Here is a 23,888-nt window from a genome sequence, read left to right as displayed (position 1 = left end):
TTCCTTTCCTATCTGGATGCCCTTAATCTCCTTTCTTGTCTAACAGGTATCGCAAGTACGCAAGTACTTCCAGCACTATATTGAATAGAAGTGGTGAGAGTGGGCCTCCTTGTCTTGTCTCTGATCTCAGAGCAAAGACCCTTAGTTTTTACCCATTGATGATAATGCTTGCTGTATGCTTGTGGTAGATGGCTTAGACTATCTTGAGGAAAGTTCCTCCAAAAGCCATTTTAGTGAGGGTTTTCATCATGAACGGATGTTGTATCTTGTCAAATGCTTTCTTTGCATCTATTGATATGATCATTTGGTTTTTATCTTTATTTTTGTTGATATGATGGGTTATGTTGATTGATTTCTGAATGTTAAAACCATCCTTGCATCCACAGTATGAATCCTACTTGATCATGGTGTATGATCTTTTTGATGAGCTGTTGGATTCTATTTACCAATATTTTGTTGAGGATCTTCGCATCGGTGTTTATCAGGGATATTGGTCTGTATTTTTTTTAGTGGTGTCTGCTTTTGTTTGCTTTTAGTGTTACGGAGATGTGTGCTTCATAGAAACTATTTGGGAGGGTTCCTGTTTCTTCAATTTTCTGGAACCGCTTGAGGAGAAGTGGCAACAGGTCTTCTTTAAATGTTTGGAAGAATTCACCAGTGAATCCATCTGGACCTGGGCTTTTGTTTTTGGGGAGATTTTTGATTGCAGTTTCAATTTCCTTAATATTTATGGGTCTATTCAGGTATTCCAAGTCTTTGTTCTATCTTGGGAGATTGTAGCAATCAAGGATTTCATCCATTTCTTTTAGGTTTTCTTGTTTCGTGGCATACAGGTTTTTGAAGTAGTCTCTAACGATCATTTGAATTTCATTGGTTTCTGTCATGATGTCCCCCTTTTCATTCCTGATTCAGTTTATTAGGGTTCTCTCTCTCTTTCTTTGTGAGTCTTGCTAGTGATACCTTTCTTCTCAGAGATGAAAGATCCCGTGAGGGTTCTTCCTACCTATTCCTAAATCTTGTTTGGGACAAAATGCTATAATGCAGAGTAGGGTTGCTGAAATTGAACACACACAGGCTTTTAAAAAATTATTGAATCACTGTGAGATAATTACAAGCCTTCATGTTTGGGTTACAGTCACACAATGATCAAACACATCCCTCCACCATTGCACAGTCCCCACCACCAATATCCCTGGTATACCCCCCCTTTTCCACCTTCTCCCAGCCTCCATGGCAGACAATATTCCCCATACTCTCTCTCTCTACTTTTGGGCATTATGGCTTGCAACACAGACACTGAGAGGTCATCATGTTTGGTCCCTTATCTACTTTCGGCACACATCTCCCATCCCGACTGATTCCTCCAGCCATCTTTTTCTTAGTGATCCCCGAAGCCTGCTTCATGAGCAGAGGGGAAAACACAGGCCATTTTATGCAACAGGCCAAACTGGATTATAAATTAAATAAAAATTATCTAAAAATACTTTGGTACCTATCCTCAAAGATAAGAAGAATAAATATTTGCGTCCAAATTATTGCCCACTTACAGCTCAGTAGGTGGGTAAGACGGTCTCAGAACACAAAAATTAGGATTTTGAAAACTTCAGTAAGGTCTTATATACTTTGAGTCAAAACATAAGCAATTGCGACTCAACCTAATTCAAATATAGAAATGTCCTTAATTTTGTCATCATTTATCCATGGCATGTAAAGATGGTGTTACAGCCATTTTAGTTGTTAGGGGCCATTTTCTGCTTTATATATTTAGTAACTGCTGAACTGGGCATGAACCCTAGACCTTATCTTGGAACACACCCTGGAAAAAAGAATAGGAATAAAGGAAGAGTAGATAGGGTACTTCCTTGCAAAACTGATGAGGTACCAGCCGATCAGGCTAGGGTTGGAAAAAGCATGGTAGTCAGCCAAGAATGTAGTTTTGGGGTACTAAACCTTTCTCCATGGTTGGAGGGGGTCATATGGGTCATATTCCCACTGTCTTTATATGGGGTATGCCCTGGCTGGCCAGTCTGTAACGGCTCTCTCTCTGTCTCTCTCTGTCTCTCTGTCTCTCTCTCTCTTTTGTTTTGCTTTTTGGATCACACCCGGTGATGCACAGGGGTACATGAGTTACTCCTGGCTTTGTACTCAGGTAATACTCCTGGAGGTGCTCAGGAGATCATATGGGATGCTGGGAATTGAACCCAGGTTGGCTGCATGCAAGGCAAATGCCCTACCCACTGTGCTATTGCTCCAGCCCCAGTAACAGCTCTCTTTAACTAAATCTATAAACTATTCGTGGGTGTCTTGTATTCAAATTGTGGACTCAAAAATGGTCAATATATTTGAGGGATACCTTCCCTGCCACACTCCTGATCCACAAGGCAGATCAGTATCATTACCCATCAAAAAAACACTTGTAATTATCTTATAAATATTTGCATATACTATTATGAGAATGATATGCATTTGGAGTTGTAGGAACCATAAAGATAATTGACTGGCCCTATATTTTGATGTTTCCAGTGATATCAGGTCAGATCCAGTGATTATTTTCTTATGTGCTATAGAAATTTTGTTGTGGGTTTTTAGGAGGCAGTGCTCCAGGCTGACGTCCTGAATCAGGCACTGTCAGCAGACTGCCCCCATCATGGAAGAGCATGGCAGATGCCCTCAGACACAGTTCTCTCTTTGATTTCAGAAGGTGGTTTCAAGTATAGGACAGAAAAATGTGGTGGAAAGTTGAGGCCCTGTTTTATCACTCCTATCAAGATCACACAAATCAAAAATCACCTTTCATAACATAAGGGCACGGATTATTTGGGAGATTGTTTATTATAGGAGATGATTCAATGGATATTTTTGAAATATCCATTTGTATGGTAGTCTCCTCTATTTCTAAATAAACCTTCATTCTTTATCAGGAATCAAGGTCTGTCTTTCCTCTTTATTCTAGCTCAGTCACAGCTCTACAATACACAATGACTTAAATGCCATGCAGATATGTGATGGCAATGGTCAATATTTATTGGTAGTTAAAAATATTGATTTATTATGGTAATGTAGCACTGTAGCGCTGTTGTCCTGTTGTTCATCGATTTGCTCGAGCGGGCATCAGTAATGTCTCCATTGTGAACTTGTTGTTACTGTTTTTGGCATATCTAATATGCCACGGGTAGCTTGCCAGCTCTGCCATGCAGGCGGGATACTCTCGGTACTTGTCAGGCTCTCTGTGAGGGATGGAGGAATCAAAGCCAGTTCGGTCAAGTGCAAGGCAAATGCCCTATCGGCTGTGCTATCGCTCCAGTCCAGCCTTTTATGGTAATGAAAAAGGCTGAAATGGTTTGACAATTCCCTACATTTTTGAGTATTTGAACATCTGGATATGATGAGAAAAAGTAATGGTTAAAGCTCAAGGGAAATCACTCAGATTAGTAAAATTCACAGGCAGAGATCTAATCTTGTCCTATTCCAGATTCTTACTTTGCCCTTTTATTTTCAGCTTCTTCAGAGTAAGCTTATCTCTAGAAAGGAGTTGCAAACTCACTGCATGTAGAACAAAAAATCTTCCAGGAAATAAGGAAGCACAGCGATACTTTCAATATTGCATATTCTTCTAAACCTTGCTACTCCTCCCTTCAGAATGGACAAGAGTGTTTTGCCCTAGTTTTTTTTTTTTATCCTGGATGGACTCATGATGTAATAGAATGATGAGGTCATGACCCTGCATGACTCCAGAGATGACGACATTTTCACTGGACTTGCTCCCTGGAGACATTCACTTGTGATCCAGGCCACGTGGCTTTCTGTGTAGGTGCTCTAGCTGAAACCTACCCCCCATGGCCATTCCGTGGACACCCACACTTGGCAAACCTGTGAGCCAGCGTTCCCACCTTCCAGCTCAGTGGAGGAGAAACAAGATATTTCCATAAAGTTCTGTCCCAAAATAGTTGCATTGGGAGGATAAATATTGTTTTAAACCACTAACATGATAATAGATAACTGTAACATTCTTATGGCAAAGCTTGCAAATATCACTCCATTTTTGGCTAAGCATTCAACAGAATTCCCACCAGGCCTCCCAAAACTTTCCTAGCAAAACAAACAAAAAATGTTACTATTTCAAAAATTTTCACCCTATGATCAGTAATAATATTCATTTACATTGCTTAGAGAAGGAAAAATTGGTAAGAGATAGTGGAAGGTGAATGCAGGCTCTGTCTGTGAAAATTCCCCATGTTAAACAAGACTGAGGTTGGCACCCATCTCTGCCCATGCTTAAGTGGGTGGCTGGCATGCTGGAGGGGAGTTGAGGTGTGAATGGTTAACAGGATGTTGTATTTTTTAAATTAATTGCTTTTGGGGGCACACCTGGTGGTGCTCAGGGTTTACTCTTGGCTCTGTGCTCAGGAATCATTCATGGTGGTGCTCAGGAGATCAAATGTGATGCTGTGATTGAACCATGGTCAGCTGCATGCAAGGCAAACACTCTACCTGCTGTACTATCACTCCAGCCAGGGATGCTCTTTAATTTTTTTAAAATTTATTTTATTAAATAACAGCACCATGAATTACACTTACTTATAGTTGGGTTTCTGACATACAACATTCATCACCAGTCCCTCCACCAGTGTCAACTTCCCTCCATTACCAATGTTCTCAGATTCTCTCTCCTACCTCCCCACCCTCAGTCACAATTTGCCATTTTGACAGGCAATTTTTGATTTCATGGTTTCAATATTGTTAGAGAAACTGAATGAGGAAATTCAATGGCCTAGAGGGGGATGCTTAGATCTACCTTGGCCTCAGAGTGTAGGGAGGAGAAATAAAGAAACAACAAAAAGAAAGAAGAGACAGACAGAGAGCAATGGGGGCAGGGGTCAAGGAGATTCAGGTACATTGGTTGTGTTAAAGAATGGTAGAGCTGAATAACCAAGCACAGTGATTCTATGACTGTATCACTTTTGCTAGTTTTTTTGCAAAGTTTTTCTAGGAACGCTATATATTAGGCACATGTGGGTCTGTGACCTGTTATTTATTTATTTATTTTCTCCACTTAATTTAAACACCCTGGTTCACAAAGCTGTCCAGGATGATTTGTTATAGGCATTCAATATTCCAACACCAATCCCACCACCACTGTCATCTTCCCTATACCACTGTCTGTGTAATCACAACGGGACAACAGTGCTCTATCTCTCCTGCCACCTGCGTTCAGTAGTCTCATGCCGATTCCTCCACCCTGGGGAGGTGGATGGTGATGGGCAGGCGAAGGAAGGAACAAGGGCGAGGCTGGTTGGTCTCAGTTGCATTTTATTCCATTCCCATCTCCATTCTCCTCTGATTCTCCTCATGCTTCTCCCTCCTCCATGCTACTTCATTCTCCTTCTCAATCTCTCTTCAATCTTCTTCTGCCTTTCATTCTACTTCTCCTCCGGCCCCAGATCTGGATCCCCCCAGCCCACTCTTACATCCTAGTTAAATCCCCTAGCATTAGGGGTTGGGGCTTACACCTAGGTGTGGTTACAATCAATAGGGTTAAAGTTCTTCCCTCAGGGGATGCTGCTTCTAGGACAGATTCTCATACAGCAAGATGACCTGCCTAAAGGCGAAACACCATCTAGGGGTACATTTCTCCTTTCCTTAGTCCAACAAACATATGTTCATAACATTAATCATTTTGACACAGTAAGAGATACATAAGCTTATAGAATTGCTCTCCTGGGGTCATCTCAATCTCAGACTACAGTGCTCAGGCCAGATTAGTCTTTCCTATCCCTAGCAGGGTCCTAGTCTCGTTGTTACTTTTGGATCATGACAGCATTTGTCCATGATCAAGCTCTTAACTTATAGTTAAGAATCGTGGCACTTTGGCCTGGCCTATTTTGATGCCAGGGTAGCTCACAGCTTGCCCTGGGTCCATTCAATTCTTTGTCAGGACACTGCTTTTGGGATGCTAGGAACTAAGGGCAAATGAGGCTTAAGTCGAGAAAGTAGATACCCAGGAGGGAATAATATTCAAAGCCAATTAAATCCCAAGTTACAAAAGCATAATATTAACTGTCTTCCTGTGTCTATACAAAAAGGACACTGCTTTAAAGTACACAATTCAAATGACATAAGGAGAGGAGAAAGGCAGTATTTCACTCATACATATAAAATCATAGATTTCTGATAAATCTGACATTACAAGTAAATAGGGTCTGATTAGGGGAAAAAGGTGATGGACCGGTTGGGGAAGAAAGCATAGACAAGAGGTTCTAGATAAACAAAGGAATGGGAGTGATTCAGGAGCACTGTGATGGGTGTAGCCCAATAAACCTAAGTTCCTTGTGCCAAGGAAGAAAGGACAAAGCAATGTTATCCTACAGCTGTCTCCATTTTCTCAACCACCCCTCAAGCCTGTCCAGTAGCAGACTGGCAATAATTTATTTTATATTGCTTGTTACCACTAAACAGCTAAATACATGATCAAAAAATGTTTCCATAGAGAATTAGTGAAAACTGTTGTATCTCACCTTGGGGACATTAAGTCCTTGTCTGAGGGTTTACTAAGCTGTTGTTACATAGTTACCCTTCTGTGTTAATGTTTTTGCTACTCTAGATTGGTTGGTTTCTATGTTACATCCTATCCATTTACTACTGTGATGTTAGTGTTATAGCTATTGGAAAATAGCTCCAGAAAATCCGGAATTCTTAACTGGGCAGTCTAGCTGGAGTTAAATTGGGTGGTGGCTTTGGGGTGTGGGTGGCTGCTGGGGCTTTGGGTGGGAACTGGCCTGTCTCCCACTGCAGACTGTCGGAGTTCTCAGCCAGGAATGAGTGCCCAGGTGTCTGAGAAGTTTTATGTGACATGGTTTTTAAGAAATGTTTGAGATCCTTCTTTCAAAGGTAGTTCAGAGTAAATGCCAAGCAATGGGTTGTTAGCTCTGTTGTTTCTAGAAGTGATGTTCCTTGAAATATATGAAAACTGTTAGTATTTCATGTTAGAAAGAACTATGTATTTTACCACAGCTCAGAATAAAAATAACTCTTGACAGGTTTACCATATTAATCTTCTCTTAAAAGGAAGAAAAATCATGTTTCCATTCAGTACTCTTTCTCAGAAGATTGATTATTTTATATTAGCTCTATATTTTTCATAAAGTATTTTACATTCTCCTAGAAAGCACATCAGTATAATTTATAATTGACAATCTTCCCTTGGATGATTTAGGATGTACTTACGCCAAGATATAAATTCAGATATTAAGTATTATTCACTGTCAATTATGCTGTGATTATTGTGGAGGACTTTTTTATATTCAATTTTCATTCATTTTGTTTATGACTATAATTTAAGTAAGGCTTTTCTTTATTGTGTTAAACACATTACCCATGCAGTCCTTTAGTTTCATGACTGTACCATGCATACAAGTTTAAGTATTTTCTAAGATCTTGAGCCAAACTAAAATAAAGTTTGTTATGTCTTCAAATTGGGGTATAGAATTTATTATAGTCCTTTTAAAAACTATGAAAGAAAACAGACAACTGCAGGATTAATTTTAATACCCTCAAAGAATTTGAAATATTTTTGCCATAGTAATATGGAAACTTTAGTTATTAATGAGGAGAAATTTTATCAGAACAAACTATTCATTGCTTTACAGTTGACGAAGTTGAGATTTATATATTTAAGTTAGTCACCTGTTCCATATATTTAAAAATATTTATATTCAAAATCCAAGTAATTTCTTAATCCCTGACTTAAATTGGCATATAAAACGTCTAGAGAGTTGTTCAAGGAAAATTCAACAGTTTGGATCTAAGAACTACCTTGTCTGAAGGAGTTCTATTTGCAAGACCGAGGGAGGTCAGCACCAGCATCTTCTGTCATCATTCCTGCTGACCCCACTGTTCTGCTGTGTGATTGTCACCTTGCTCTGCCTGCGCCTCTGCAGGCCACTTACTAATCATTCTCTTCCCTCACATCACCTTCTTCCAAGTAGCAGACTTTTGAGTCTCTTATTCTTGAAATTACCCTTGCCCGTGGAGCTATTGTTCGCTAGGAGGCTGGAATAGGAGGAAGTCTTCTGACTTTATACAGTCAACTGGATCAAGTGACCCAGGGCCACCAAGACTTGAGTCATTGAACCAACCACACTTCTTTTTGGATGGATGAACATTTATGTTCCATGTACCTATTCTTGCTCATTTCCATTAAACGGCATCTTGGTAAGTGTGGGCAGAGTTTATAGAAACTCATAGCCTCTTGGCTTCACATGCACGAGGTTCTAAGAAAGTGCTTTCTTAAAGGCATGCATAGCCCCATTAATTCCATGGTGCTTCACATTTTCAGTAAGGAGGGAGCCAATACACAGTGCAGCCTACACAGTTAAAACTAGTTCTAATTCTGCTTAACCATATATGAGTATCTTAGCATGAAGAAATAAGAGCTCTATAGAGAAATAGCACATCCTGTGCTTGGAATAATGACATTTTCATTGTAAGTACTTAGACAACTACTTCAAAGTGAAACAAATGCCAGATATATATTTTCAAGCTTGAGAACATACCTCTGTAGACATCACTATGCTGGGAATGGTAAGATTTGCATAGCAATAAATCACATCTGTAAAGCATTTTGTAACATGCAGATGGAAAGTGTAATAAGCAACCAGGGAAACTACTGAGACACCTACCTGGAGACTTCTTGTTCTTTGCCCCACTGGGAATGAAAAAAACTCTCTTCTGTAGGTTTTATGGAAGAAGCAGTGCTTACTCTTCTGGCCCATGCCTTTATTTATCACCTAGGAAAGTAAATCCCAGTCTCCCACTTCCAGATCTCTCCTTCCAGAGCTCTGTTTTAATCATACCCCCAATTTTCAGACATTAGAAGATCTCAACAAACTAGCACTTCAAAATCATGATCTTAACATAGAACTTTTAATCTGGTCTATTAAATTGCCCCCATTCTCTTTATTGGGTAGAATATCCATGTCTCCTCTGCTCTCCTTTCTCTCCTACCAAATCATGGATCCGGGGAACATTTCTGTTTTCATGTGTGTGTATAAATATTTACTGAGTAGTTTCTAATTGCAAAATACTGCCTTACTAATGGAATGCAGGATGTGAACTTAAAACTGGGTTATTAAGGAGCCTGTATTCAAGAAAGTAACTAAAGAATCTGTATTGCATGGGGAGAGTGAGAGAGTAAGAGATAGAGAATGAGAATGAGTGAGTGAGAATGAGAGAGTTCTTAAGGAGGGTCCGAGAGTCACCCGCCTTTTGAATCTTGCTATTTTAACAGTAGCAGCAGGCTCTGGGAGTCCCAAGAAAATTCCCAAGTACAGAGATTATTGGTGCAAAGTGTAGGAAGGACCTTAAGTGCTGAGGATAAGGATCAAACATCTACTCCCTGCCTCATTAAAGCCCTATCAGTCGGGATGGGAGATGTGTGCTGAAAGTAGATAAGGGACCAAACATGATGACCTCTCAGCGCCTGTGTTGCAAGCCATAATGCCCAAAAGTAGAGAGAGAGTATGGGGAATATTGTCTGCCATGGAGGCAGGGAGAGGGTGGGAAAGGAGGGGTATACCAGGGATATTGGTGGTGGGGAATGTGCACTGGTGGAGGGATGGGTGTTTGATCATTGTTTGATTGTAACCCAAACATGAAAGCTTGTAACTATCTCATTGTAACTATTCAATAAAAGATTTTTAAAGCCCCATCAGAATGGGATGATATGAAAATGAGCGCTCTTGTCATCAATAACCAAGGGCAGCACAGTTAGCATGAACAAAGGCAGGGGAACTGGTCATTGTGCAAAGAGACCCAACCTCATGTCAGTGGACAGAGACCAACAAGAGTGTACAGAAATGCATGGGGGACCTGAAGAAGGCACCAGAGCACAGTGGAAACAGGCTGGGTCTCCTGCAGCTTTCCTGTCGGCGCCACTGGAATTTTCCATGGCTCCAACTATTCATGGTGCTCATGTGGTCTTTCCTTTACTTCTGGTAGGTGAGCTGCTAACAGTCTCTCAGCACCCTCCTCAGACATCCTCCACACTATACAGTCATGCCACAGACTCTCCTTCACTACTACTTTTCATCCCCATTCTCCACAGTTCTGTGATCCTTGGGACTTTTGAAAGATTTTCTATTTTCTTCGTGGATGAAAGCACCTATTACTTTGGTTTTTACTATTGTCTATAAACTAATGGTCTCTAGTATTCACGTTAGCTCTTGTCTTATTTATAAACTCTTATTTATAAACTTATTTATAGAATCTTGGTAGAAAGGAGATACTGGAGTTTCAACTTTTGGAAGCAAAATCTCACTCTTCAAATAGTTTGCTTAGCCTGTCTCACCCTTGGCCTTACAACTTGTAAAAAAGGAGTTTATTTGTTATTACAATTAATTATGAATAATAATTGAATAAATTTATATAATTTTAAATATAAGGATTTATTAAATAAGATATCACTAATTTTAAGTTCTTCATTATGTAGGTCTTGGAAGATTAATTTCATCTGTGAAGAGTGCTGGTAGCCAACATTCACCTGTGACTACACTGATTTTGTTACTGAATTTCCAGCTGCTTTTTGTTTGTACTTTCAAGCCAGGAATCTTGGTGTCTGGGCCTCTAATCCCGTATTTCTTTACTCTTTACCTTTGCTGTTCCAAACTGTGGTAAAATGTACATAACGCACGTTACCATTTAACCATTCCCAAAGAATATTCATTCAGTTATGCATGTCTTATTATTTTTTAATTTCCTTGGGGGGGTTACTCCTATCTCTGTGCTTGCAGTCTCACCGAGGACTAGGGAACTATATACAGTGCATGGGCTTGACTTTGAGTCGGATGTGAGAAGAGCAAGCACCTTACATACTATACTATCTCTCCATTCCTTATTTTTAAGTTTTTTAGTAAAAAAAAGTTTGGGAAGAGAAATCTTAATTGATGCTCAGGGGTCTAGAGGCCCCATCTGTCAATTATCTGTTTACTATGCAGTCATGATTATTCTGGCCTGGAAGTACTGGACCCTTGTTCATCAAAGACATTCTGTCCACCAATTTAAACCATCTTCCTGAACCCCAAAACCCTCCCAACCACACACACACATACCATCCCTTGTGTTATTTTTCTAATGAGCTCCAATTTGGAGTTCCCGGCATCTACTTACTTGTTTACCCAGTTGGCTATCCAAGGGCTGTCTGACCAAGTCTTCTTAAATTTTTGCAGTGCCCTGGGAGAAGGTGCATTTCTTTTCGTGCGTGGTCTTAGTATTCTGCATTGCTTCTCTTCTTCAGTAAAACCTCTTAGCCTGGCTTTCTAGTGCTTCCACTTTGTGGCCTCGAAGAATTTGCTCGCTTGAACTAGATAAGCCATGCTCCCTATTCTTTGATTAAATAAGCCATGCTCCCATTTTCTTGCAACTGATGTCTCTTTTCTGTGCCTCTCTTTGAAGCTTTACCTTGTGGTGTCCTCTTCTCTACCCTGACAGCAATTTTAGTTCAGGCATATCAGTCCAATTCTGCCAGAAACTCTGCCAGAGATAAGCTCTGTAATTTTGTTTTACTGGTTTTTGTATGACTTTGGAATAATAAAGTATTGGCCTCACATAAGTTTGGAGCAAGGAAATTCCTGTTTCTTCAACATTTTGGAAGAGCCTCAGAAGAGCAGGAAGAAGGTTCAACTTTGAAGGTTTGGAAATACTCACTGGTGAACCCATCTGGGTTTTGACTTTGTTTTGATGGAGACTCTCCTGATCATTGTTTTGATTTCTGTGTTCAGAATTGGCCTATTTTGATATTCTGCTTTCTCCAAACTTGGTGGGGGGCTAAACGATTTAAAAATGTATCTATTTCTTTTAGGTTCTCCAATTTTATAATATCAAGTTCTTTACAGTAATATTGGATGGTCTTTGAATTTCTGTAGTATCTGTTATAACATTTCCAATTTTAATTTCCAGTTTATTGGAGTTTTCTATCTTTTTCCTTTGTTAATATGAGTTTTTTGATTTGCTATTTTTTTTTTAATTGGCGCTTGGTTACCCTCATGTTTTACATTGGTTTTTGTCTCTGTATAGTAGAGACTCCAAGAGTTTCAGCCTCCATAAAGATGAAATATTTCATCTTCTAATATTAAAAAAGACTTAACTTATGCCCACGGCAGAAGTGCCACTAGTTTGAATTAGCCTGGCTGTGGTGCTTGTACCCCTGGAGCAGGTTCTATTAGTCACAGTAGTGACCTGTGCTGTTGCTGATGCAGTTTCTGTAATCCAAAACCAGTCATCCAAATACTTGAAATGGATTATTTGAGTGAAAACTTTTAAGGGACTCTGATACCCCTCTAGTATGAAGGCCAAGTGTTGTTGCTGTTTAGTTTGGCCATAACATCATTTTTTGGCCTCAGGGGGTGGGTGGTGGTAGTGGTGGTGGTGGAGGGATTCTGTGTTTTTCCTTACATTAAAAAAATAAAGCAGGCCGCCGCCAAAATGTGACCCCGGGGGCCGCACGTGTGTGCAGCTCCTCCGCAGCTGCACGAGCGTGAATCCAGACCCAGCTGAATCACTTTCTACATGGGAAGCTCCTTGCAGAATGTCTCCAACCTGAGAACTAAGCCTCGGCCCCGTGCCCGCCCAGGAGGGGAAAGGTATTTTTCTCTCTCACCTCTCCCGTTCCGAATGAAGGGCGTGGTGACCGCCATATTAATACGACCACAGATGGGGTTTACAAGCTTGCAATGATCCAATATCCGGAAGAAATCTCCCTGGACTTAGTTGTTAAAGTACAGAAATCCAAAACCGTTCGGCCGCTACTGCGGCCGCGCGACTCATTTCTCTTCACAACAGGTCTGACTCTAGTGGGGTGCTCCTAACAATAATGGTGAGGTTTGTGTTGAAATATTGAATGTAACCAAAGCAAATAGAAGGTAAAGTGAAATTTATCAGTTACAAGGTGGGGGTAGGGGTGCGGGGGTGGGCAGGATGGGAGGTGTACTGTGTTTTTTTTTTTTGGTAGTGGGATATGGGCACTGGTGAAGGGATGGTTGTTTCAGCACTGTATGACTAAGACTTAAGCCTGAAAGCATTGTAATTTTTCACATAGTGATTCAATTAAATAAAATTCTTATTAGAAAAAAAAGAATAAACACACACACTTATATGGCAGGGGTGGTACCATGATCACAAAGGTGGTACTACCAGGGTGAGGCTTACCCTTTGTACTCCGGATGTGCTGATCCCTGAGATTTCCCTGAAAATGAGAAACTTGACTGCACAATTTGTGGTAGTGGAGGATTGTGTTCATGCTCTACCCTAAAAAATAAAACGAATAAGCATATTAAAAGTAAAAAAAAATGAAGCACTGTGTTTTACAAAATTATCATAGTTGATTTTTTGGCATACAACCATACAACATTGCAGCACCAATCACACCAACCACCAGTGTTAACCCTCCTCCACCAATGTTCCCAGATTCCTTCTATATCCACCCCCCATCCATCCCCACAGCATACCCACCCTCTTGATAGGTACCTTTTAAAGTTCATATTTAAAGTTCAAGTTCGAGTTCTTGACAGATACCTTTTAAAGTTAATGTTCAAGTTAAAGGTCAAGTTTTAGTCTCCTGATTTCAGTGTTGTTGACTCTGTGGTTTGGGTAATTGGCCCCAACATTCCCTAACACCACATTTGTGCCTGACTCCCTTGACCTGCCCCCGTTACTTCTCATCTGTCTCTTCTCCCTCTTCTTGCCACTCTTTCTCTCTTTCTCCTCCCTATGCTCTGGGGCCAAGGTTGATCAGGGCATCCCCCTTTAAAACATTCCCTCATCCAGTTATTCTAAATACCACATATGAGTGATGCCATCCAAGTTTATCCTCCTTTTTCTGGACTGCTTCACTTAACATGATATTTTCTAGCTCTGTTTACATTGCTGCAAATTGTGCGATATGATTTCATCATTCCTTACAGCTGTGTAGTATTACATTATATATATGCATATATACATACATAAACCACCATATATATGTGGTATATACAGACACACACATATATATGTGTGTATATATATATATATATATGTACCACATCTTCCTGATAAACTAATCTGTCCTTGTACATGTAGGTTGATTCCAAATCTTACCTATGTGCTGAGTGCTGCAATGAATAGTGATGTGCGTATGTTCTTTTGCATGAATGTTTTTCTGTCCTGTGGGTAGATCCCCCAAAGTGGAATTGCTGTGTCACATGGAGGCTCAACTCTGAGTTTACTGAGAACCATCCACAGGGGTTGGACCAGACAACATTCCCACCAGCAGTGGATGAGGGTTCCTTTTCACCACATCACTGCCAACACAGATTCTTTCCAGTGTTTTTGATACGTGCCATTCTCACTGGCGTAAGATATCTCATTGTTATCTATATGGATTTCCTGAATAATAAGTGATGATGAGCACTTTTTCATGTGTCTGATGTATTGTGGCTATACATTTATTGAGAGCCTTAATTACTACAAAAATTATGTGTTTTAATTAGGATTCTTGATAACAACTTACAGAAACCAACTTTGGGGTATTTTAACAAAGAAACAATTGGATGAATCAGGAACACTTTGGGACAACCATGAAGACTGAGCCCCATCAGAGCCCCACTCCTGCCTGGCTAGTCTGGAAATGAGTTTCTTTCTCCCAGAATGATACAGGCTGCTCCAGTAGTTCAAAGGACACCAGGATCTAGATGTTGTTGCCATATGTTGTGATGTACTTGTACTCCCCACAACCAGCCTTGCAGCTCCAGGAGGCTGTGCATCCTACTCTCTTTCACTAAGGGCATGGTTTGGGGCACCAGTGGCTGAGGGAGCTCCAGGTTACACCCTATATTCAAGCTGGAAAAATGACAATGTGACTCCCACCAAGTGGAGAATCTCCCAAAGATGAGGGAGATCACATCTTGGGCAGCCAAAGTCATGGCTTATAATAACCCCACCAAGTTTCCTCTGGTCTTCCTTATCTTTGGAAGGTTCTTCATCCTAAATTGATAGAGAAGGGGTTCAGACCCCTTAGCACCTTATCATCAATATTTGGCACCCAGAATTAAAAGCAGTTCTGTAAATGAGGTCTTACAAGACTGGGATATAATGGGATTATTTCTTTCAGAATCCAACCCTTCTGTTTAATTAATGTATCATGAGATTTCATGAATTTTCTAGGCAGCTATACTACATTGATGACTCATGTTGGTTCATATTATTCTTGTGGTTGACTGAATTCCCAAGACCTTTTCATACAAATGACTGTTAAGCCAGGTCTTCTCCATCATTTCCTTATATAATTGTCTTATTTGAACATGTGCAAATTTAAATGAGTAATATAAAACTGTATTTGTAATACTTCAACAATTCAGTGCACACCCTTAAATTCCTTTATACTGTCATAAATTTTACTTGGTTACTTCACCCAGAAATTGTGAAGTGGTGGCTCAAGAGCCAATTTGGCCTCACAACCATTTTGTTTGGCTGGGCTGGTGTTTTTCCAGAACTGAGTTAGTTACCAACTGTTGAACACTTGGGCTTCTCATATGAAAACCAGGCTTTCCAACTTCCCTTGCAAAAGTAGACAGCATAAGAGATTCTGGTCCTCTTTTCTTATGGGCAGTGTGTGATTGGCTGGGGTTGAGTATTGTTTCCTGTGGAAGCTTCAGTCATGGTCCATATAATCCCTACATTGTTAAATTGCCCACCCTCTTCATGCTTCATTGCCACACTCACCATGCCCTCTGAAAGGTTTGGGTTTTCAGCCTTTCCTTATTCCTGAGGTCAGAATTTTTTTTTAATAAATTTATTTATTTTTAATTAATGAATCACCATGAGGGTACAGTTACGGATTTATACACATCTGTGCTTATGCTTCCCCCATACAAAGTTCGGGAACCCATCCCTTCACCAGTGCCCATATTCCACCACCAGTAAACTCAGCATCCCTCCCATCCTCCCCAATCCCATCTCCCCCCCACCCCACCCTGTCACTGTGGCAGGGCATTCCCTTCTGTTCTCTCCCTCTAATTAGCTATTGTGGTTTGCAATAAAGGTGTTGAGTGGCCACTGTGCTCAGTCTCTAGCCCTCATTCAGTCCGCAACTCCCTTCTCCCACATGGCCTTCGACTACATTATAGTTGGTAATCCCTTCTCTGAGTTGCCCTTTCCCCAGAATGTGAGGCCAGCCTCCTAGCCATGGAGTCAACCTCCTGGTAGTTGTTTCTACAATTCTTGGGTGTTAGTCTCCCACTCTGTTATTCTATATGTCATAGATGAGTGCAATCTTTCTGAGGTCAGAATTTTTTGATTAAAGAATGAACTTCTGGGTCAACTTAGGAACTAGGGTTTAGAATGCTCAACCAGTGAGGGCACCCTGTAGTCTCGTTATTAGTTAAAGTATTGGAAACTATGCTTCTGGGAAATCCACTCAGTTTCTTGTCCTATGAGTTGGAAAGCAGAGGCAGCTGGTGCAAGAGAGATAAGGAAGCAAGCCATCATACTTCAGAATGTTGAACACAGGACACCGCATCCCATCTGGAGGATTTGATGGAGTTTAACAAGGGTCCTGTGAGGTGCTTCTTATTCAAATAATCTTTTTTGGAATTTGAAAAAAATCTAATTAGAATTAGTTTCTGTTGCTTGCAGTCAAAACCAAGCCGACATACAATGGACTTGTCATAACAAGCATCCGGGGTTCAACATAATGTTCCCTGAGCCTGTTAATTTCTCCTGGGATTGGGCCCAGGTCCTGGGTGCTCTCAGTAAAAAGCTTTTGAGATTGCTTGAGGGAAGACTAAAGTTTAAGATCATAATGTAAACATTTTGTTGGCCACTGGGCCCTTCACTCCCATTCTCCTGCCCTTTCAGAAAATCCTTTTCCAGGTTCAGACAACTAGGCAGCACGGGGATGCGGCCCGACAGGCTGGCCTCTGACTGGCCGGGGAGTCTGTGCTAGCAAGGACGGTGTTCTCAGAGAAAGGCCGTCAAACGGTATGTCAGGAGAGCTGATATCGAGGCAATAACTTCGTTCAAATCACTGCATCCAAAGCTGGTGGCTGCATGTGCAGCACCAAGGGCACAAACACACGAGAGCAGAGCAGAACGGAATGCAATCCCCACGAGGCGCTCGGCTCTGCGTGGCAGGAGGTCAAAGCAGTCAGCCTGGAAGACTTCACTATAAGCGCAGTATACGCACACACACAAAGAGGCTAAACTAACGGTCTCACGGGGACTGTTTGTTAAACGAAATAACGCAGAGGCAAGTTCCTGACATTTGTCTCAACAAGCCCTCTCCGAGAGTGGAAAACGTCCCGTTCGTTCCCTGATCCGGGGAGAGCTCCGGCCCAGGAAGCGAGTCCAGCGAGTCCAGCGGGAGGAGTCTCGTGGGCCGGGCCGGGCGCGGGCGCGACGGCCGCGAGGGGGCAGCGCGCTGCAGGGAATCGGTCTTGGCGCGGCCCGCCCGCCCCGAACTTCCCCGGCGCCGCGGTGCCCCCGTACGCGCTTCCGTTGCTCTGACGCTCCCGAGCCCGGGCGCGGGGCTCCGAGCGCCGGTGCCCAGCGGGCCGCTGACCAGCCCACCCGCTCGCCGCTCGCCACCGCACCCGCCCGCCGGGCACCGTCAGCGCCGCGCCTCGGCATGGAGCTCCGGGCCAGGGCGCCCAGATGCCCGGGCCCGTAGGCGCGCGCCGGGCTAGGGGCTGTCGGGGGGCAGCGGGCGCCGGGCTAGGGGCTCCCGGGGGTTGGGCGCGGTGGGCGCCGGGCTAGGGGCTCCCGGGGGCCGGGGGCAGCGCCCGGCTGGGTCCCCCCGCAGCCCCGGCGCATGGAGGCGCGGCGGGCAGCTTCCCGGCCCCGGCCGCTGGCCGCGCTGAGCCGCGGGCGCCGGGACAGGTGTCGGGGCCGCCGTGACGCTGACGCCGCGCTCCCGGGCCCGGGCTGAGCGCGCGGCCGCGCACTGTCCCCGCGGGGCCAGCAGGCGCTGGGGAGGCGGCCGGGCGCTGCCCGCTGCTAGAGCCCGTGCTCGGTGCCCGCCGCTTCTGCCCGGTGCCGGTGCCCGCTGCCCGCCGCCCGCCCTCCGCCGCCTGCTGCCCGCTGCCCGCAGCGCGCCGGCCCCGGCGGGCGCCCCCAGCCGCTCCCAGACCCTCCTGGCCGTGCGCGTCCCAAGCACGGGCGAGGACGGCGGGCCCGGGCACCGACGCCATGGACGAGTCGTCCCTGCTGGACCTGCTGGAATGCTCCGTGTGCCTGGAGCGCCTGGACACCACGGCCAAGGTGCTGCCGTGCCAGCACACCTTCTGCCGCCGCTGCCTGGAGAGCATCGTGTGCTCGCGCCACGAGCTGCGCTGTCCCGAGTGCCGCATCCTGGTGGGCTGCGGCGTGGACGAGCTGCCCGCCAACATCCTGCTGGTGCGCCTGCTGGACGGCATCCGCCAGCGGCCCCGCCGCGCCGCCAGCCCCGCCGGCCCCGGCCCGGCCGCGGCCTCCAGCGCCCCCGGCTCCCCGCTGTCCCCTGGCCTGCGCCCGCTGACCTCCGGCAGGACCGCGCCACTCGCCAAAGTGAGTATTTGCCGGGCTCGCGCGCGCGCGGCGTGGGGGTCGTGGACAGGCTGGGACGTCCGGCGAGGGCCCGGCCCACGTGCGGCTCTGGGGGGTGTGGAGTTTTCTCCAGCACTCTCCTGATGAGCTTCCATTCAGCTCTAGCCTGGCTCCCAGGGCCCGCCCTCCTCGGTCCATCACCTGCATCAGTTCCATGGTGGCCTATGGGTCCAGGGCACCCTGTTACCTGTTGACAGGCAGGCCTCACACCTGACCTCTCTTAGGATAGCGGCTCTTGCTCGCTGCTCGGCTGGCCTGGCCTGTTTTCTTGCCCCTGTCTTTCAAATCTTGCTGGGCCCTCCCATCTCCCTAGAAATGATCTTTATCAGAATCTCCAGACTTGCCAGCTTCAGTCACCTGGAGTCAAGTCAGCACTTAGTTGAGTTCTGGGCCTGAGACTTCAGGTGTAAAATGGCACTAGCCCACATTGAGCATGAAGAGTGTACAGGATCCTGTTAACAGTGGAGCCAGAGTGGCCCAGGAACCAGAGCCATGCTCCCTCCGTTCTGCTAGGATGAGAAGTTTGGGTGCCCCAGGGCTCTAGGGCCACACTTCACCCCATCACTACATCATGTATGTGCATGCTGTCCAAGACTTCTGCCTTAGTCAAAGGATCTTATCTTCTGGGTTTCAATGATTTGGTTCCAAAGATGGCTTAGAAAGCTTCTTTGAATATGCTGGGATGGCTACTGAGGGAAAGGCAGGCCAAACAGTGCTTATGTGAGAAACAAGAGGCTGATGGTTTTCTATTTCTTTAACTATAGAAAGGTCATTTAAAGGTTAGCAAATCCCTTTGTTGATCTGTAGCCGTTATCTTATGAAGGACAAGCTTCTTCTTTTGACCACTTACAGGGTGGTGGTTATAAACCATTTAGATAATATTTTGGGATGTATAAAACTGAGATGCTAGAAAACTTCTGTCATTGGAATTATCCAGAATTGTGGCCTCTCCTAGTTAGGAACTTCAGCCCCTGGGTTTTGAGCTTTAAAATTAAGTGTCATATACTTAGCCATGCTGGGTTTTTAATATGATTTAGGGAGAATGAAGAGTCAAGAATAGAGAAAGAATGCTTTTACTTTTTCACTGCTGGAGGGGAATTTAAATATTCTTTGCTTTCAGTTGTAATTAAATCCAGTTACAAGTGTTCATGTCACAGATTTTAAGTTTAGCATCCATTTCTAGCAGTTTAATCTAAGAAATGATAATGAGGTTTTATCTACAGAGTAAGGCACTTCCCTTCTTGGATAATGAAGTGGTATCATGAGACTTCTAGGGGCTCTAGGCGTTTGGGTGACCATGTGTTTACAGGTGCCTTCCCCATTCCGATGATGTGAATCATGTTTGAAAGTCAGGAGGTAACCTCTGAGAGAGGTTTACCATAGTTTACACAATGCCTGCACCTTTGTGGCATCTACAGCATTTAAAGAAAAATTGTCACTTTTAGCAATGATGCTCAATGACAGAGAATTAATTTTCTGATATTGACTGCCTTTCTAGGTAGGCGCATGGAAGCATTGTATTTCCCACTTGTGTGTTGTAGGAAGCTTTAGAACACATTTTATTTCTTGTTGTGTTATCTAATTATGTTTCTTAATCCTTTCCTCAGAGGCCAACCTTGCAAAGTCTAAAGGTTTTAGGAAGAGAATGAATATATTAAATCTTATATTTGATCATTTTTAGAGAGAAAGAAGCAATGGAGTTGAGAATGGCAATACATCTGGCTTCATATCCATCGATTTTTTAAATAGTCTCTGGAAGTCTTTTCAGGCTACCAGAAGTACTTCCTGCCTATTTGTTCTCCTACTCTGGGTTAATAGCATTTATGTTGTATTGCGTGTGTGTGTGTGTGTGTGTGTGTGTGTGTGTTTGTGTTTTGGGGGTTGGGATGGGGATGGGATGGAAGTGGGAGTGGGAAGTGGCTTGTAATAAAGTAGTATTTTGGCCAATCCTAGAAATGTTATAGGCAAAGTCATCAACTGAAAATGACTTCTGAGTTGACTTCTTTTGTGCTTGACTATTCAATGAAGTTGCGTGCCCCCTCCTAGCAAAGGTGAATGCTGAGTGTTTCTGCATGTTTTTTTATAGATCACATTTGCTTTACTAACAGGTGATTATAAATATAATACAAGCCGGCCACAAAATTTAAGAAAGTTTCCTATTTTTCCAGTGAGAATATGCTTATACCTTCTTTTGAGCCAATTGAGACATGTGTTTTAGTTTTAAAGAGATAAATATCTGCTTAGATTGTTTCTTAATTTAGTTACAGTGGGGAACAGGGAATCTGTTGTATAAAATGTGCTCATGTCTATCTGGTTCCAGTTGTAGTCCACAAAATAATTTTTTCTTCCAGTTCTTCACTTGCCTCTTTTTCATCAGGGTTGTGCTTGCACCATCACTGGGAGTCCTCTAGTTCTTTCAGCTGTGGGTTATGTCACGTAGCTGTGGGGGATCTCAAAAATTGGCAGTGACAAAAGATTTCTAAATGTGTGCCTGACAAAAATTAATTCAAAGTCAGCCACATAACAGATCTGAAGTGTTTCTGGCAGCTTCAGCCCATGTTGCATTTCTCAGATGAAAGGGGTCACGAATGGAAAAAGCTGAAGAAGTCATGCTCTGCCCTTTCAGACTGCTTTCAGGCTGTCATTTGAGATCGGTCTGAATGATTAATAATGCTCTCCCTAGAAGTTTACACTGTTACAAGCACACATAGCTTAGGTTCGAGCAGTTGGCCACTCCGTTTGCCTGTTGGCAACTTGTCATTATATGCTGTTTCTTAAAGTTGTAGGAAGTTCTCTTTCACAGCTTTATTTTAACACTGTTTAGTAAAGTTGCCTTATATATACTGAGTTTCCTAGCCTTATTTGTTTCTTGCTTTGCTTTTAACATTTTACAGAACGACCCTTTTAACCCTCTAAACTGGCACTGATCAGGGTGTTTCAAGAAATATTTCTTTTTAAAACAGTTTTGTGGCTCCAAATGGGCTAATTCAAAGATTACTTTTAAAATATGTGCTTTATTCACACATATGGCAATTCCATTTTTTTCTAAATGATTAAAAATAATTACTTTTCTTATTATTGAACACACAGAAAATTAATTATGTAGTTGCACTGCCAGGTCATTTTTTTGTGAACTGGGATAGGGACTTTGTATGAAGCTGTTATTAAGTGTCTCCAGGCTTAGGAGGCCCCTGTTGGTCCTGGGCCCTGAGCCTTGTGTCAGCGTCAGCACAGAGCCCTGATGGTCGAGAGGAAGGACACTTGAGAGTTAAAATGCTGTAGAAAGCTTGGGTAATTTTTTTATGATATAAAATGTGAGAACTAATTAGTTTATATTGTTAACCTCAAGGTGTTTCAAGAACATTTAAATTGGACATTCCTTAGAACTCAGCAATTTATAAAGTAAAAAATTTGTAATTTATATACATGACATCTATTAAATATTTTACATTATAAACCACACATATATGGTGTGCATTCACCATGTTTTATATGCAGGGTTAAGGACTTTTATTTCAGTTATAAGTTCTATTTTTGGTATAATGCACAGCTACAATTCATAATTTCATATTTTTCTTTTAAATAGAGTAAGAACTTCAGATTTTAAAACAACCCCTTAGTGTTTTGTGATTTTGTTCTCTTCCAATTTCATTACTTAATTTAAATTTTATTATTATTTTTGGGTTTTGAGCCACACCCCTAGGTGCTTAGGGATTATTCCTGCTCTGACTCAGGGGTTACTCGTGGCAGTGCTGAGGGACCAGGTGGAGTGCCACAGGATCTGCTGGACTATCTCTCTACCCCTCCGCCCCCTGTTTGTTTTTAAAGCAGCCTGTCTTGGGTGACTGTCTCAAAGCAGTGGTTTTTCAATGAGTGGCTGCTTTTGACTTGAACTTCTTTGGTTTATGTACTACTTAATTTAACAATAATTCAATTTATGGTTTGAAGTTAAAAATAATTTAGGGTTTACGTTTACCTTTCCACACAGTCACTGTCTTGACCATGGCTGGAAATCAGGACAGTGGAGGTGTGAAGCTCAGACTTGCCCAGAAGAACTGGAGGTCTCTGCAGCTCTCTGGAGGGCCAGGGGGCCCCTGGAGCTGGAGTGTGTGTTGTCCTGTTCAGGGCATCACTAGCTGGAGGTCAGGGGGCACGGATGAGAGTCCGCAATATTTGGGAGAATATCACGGTGCTCTTTAGTTATCAACAGTTGAGAAGCTTATGCTTGAGACTTTCTCCTTTACAATTACTGAATGCCTATCTGGTTCTGGGCACTTTGACAAATATTTTATTATGTAAACTTCACCATAAAATTTCTCAAAAAATAGAAACAAAAAGAGGCAAAGAATTCCATAATCTAGTTAGCTTACTCTGGATACTTACCTGAAAATAGTAAAACACTAATTTGCATAGATATATGCAGCCCCATTTTCACCGGAGCTCAGACTTGGAAACAAACCAAAGTCGTAAATGACAGAAGAAGTTGGGGCTGGAGCAATAGCACAGGGGGTAGGGCACTTGCTTTGTACGTGACTGACCTGGGTTCCACCCTCAGTACCTCACATGGCCCCCCAAGCCCTGCCAGGAGTAATCCTTGAGGACAGAGTCAGGAGTAGGCAGTGAGTAATGCTGGGGTGTGGCCCCCAAACCCAAAGGCAAACCAAAAAAGTCATTTCTGTGTACAAAGGAATACTGCTGTGAAATACGGCTCGGCGGTGAAGTACATGCCTGGCGTGTACAAGTCCCTGAGTTAGATCCAAGGCCCTGATGGCTGCAGGCAGCACAGGCCCAAGCAGCACTGGGAGTGGCTCCTAGTTCAGATGGGAGGGAAATCCTGCCATTTGGAAAACGTGAGTGGATATGTAGAGTATTATATTTAGTGAAATACATCAGAGAAAGACAATGGCTATGATTCCACACTTGTGGTGCATGAAGAAACTAGTGAATTGACTAAAAAAAGTTAATAATTAGATTATAATACTAAATTAGTGGTCCTCGGAAAACAAGAGGAAGGGATATGGTACAGTTGGATGAAAAGGCCAGTTACATTATAAAGGATAGGACTGGACTTTCAGTGGCGAATATAATGTTTTATATATAGGTGTTGATCTTTAATAATGCACAGATTAAACATACAATACATTATTTTTTCAATAAATATGTCTTTAAAGAAAAAAAATTGGGTGTCATATGTATTATTTTGAGATTTAGGAGGATTGATGAATGTTGGAAAATTGCCCAAATCAACAAATGAGGAAGAGATTGGGGCGGAATATGTT

The 23,888-nt window shown here is 42.9% G+C and overlaps 1 protein-coding gene and 1 non-coding gene across 5 annotated transcripts in view; both read left to right on the top strand.

The window, feature by feature from the left end:
* Positions 1 to 13,138: 13,138 nt before the first annotated feature.
* LOC129401488 (U1 spliceosomal RNA) lies at positions 13,139 to 13,302 on the top strand. The gene has a single exon (XR_008628379.1). It is a non-coding gene; the product is annotated as a U1 spliceosomal RNA (small nuclear RNA).
* A 4,176-nt stretch (positions 13,303 to 17,478) lies between these two features.
* SH3RF3 (SH3 domain containing ring finger 3) overlaps positions 17,479 to 23,888 on the top strand; it is a 482,862-nt gene continuing 476,452 nt past the window's right edge. For all 4 annotated transcript variants that reach the window (XM_055141388.1, XM_055141381.1, XM_055141374.1 and 1 more), the window contains exon 1: positions 17,479 to 18,570. In XM_055141388.1, coding sequence (XP_054997363.1) covers positions 18,214 to 18,570 — 357 coding nt within the window. In that variant the 5' untranslated portion in view covers positions 17,479 to 18,213. The remainder of the gene's footprint in view (positions 18,571 to 23,888) is intronic.

Source organism: Sorex araneus, chromosome 1 (assembly GCF_027595985.1).
Source record: "Sorex araneus isolate mSorAra2 chromosome 1, mSorAra2.pri, whole genome shotgun sequence".
Lineage (NCBI taxonomy): Eukaryota > Metazoa > Chordata > Mammalia > Eulipotyphla > Soricidae > Sorex > Sorex araneus.
Note: the sequence above shows the minus strand (reverse complement) of the source record. Positions and strands in the feature narration are given on the sequence as shown.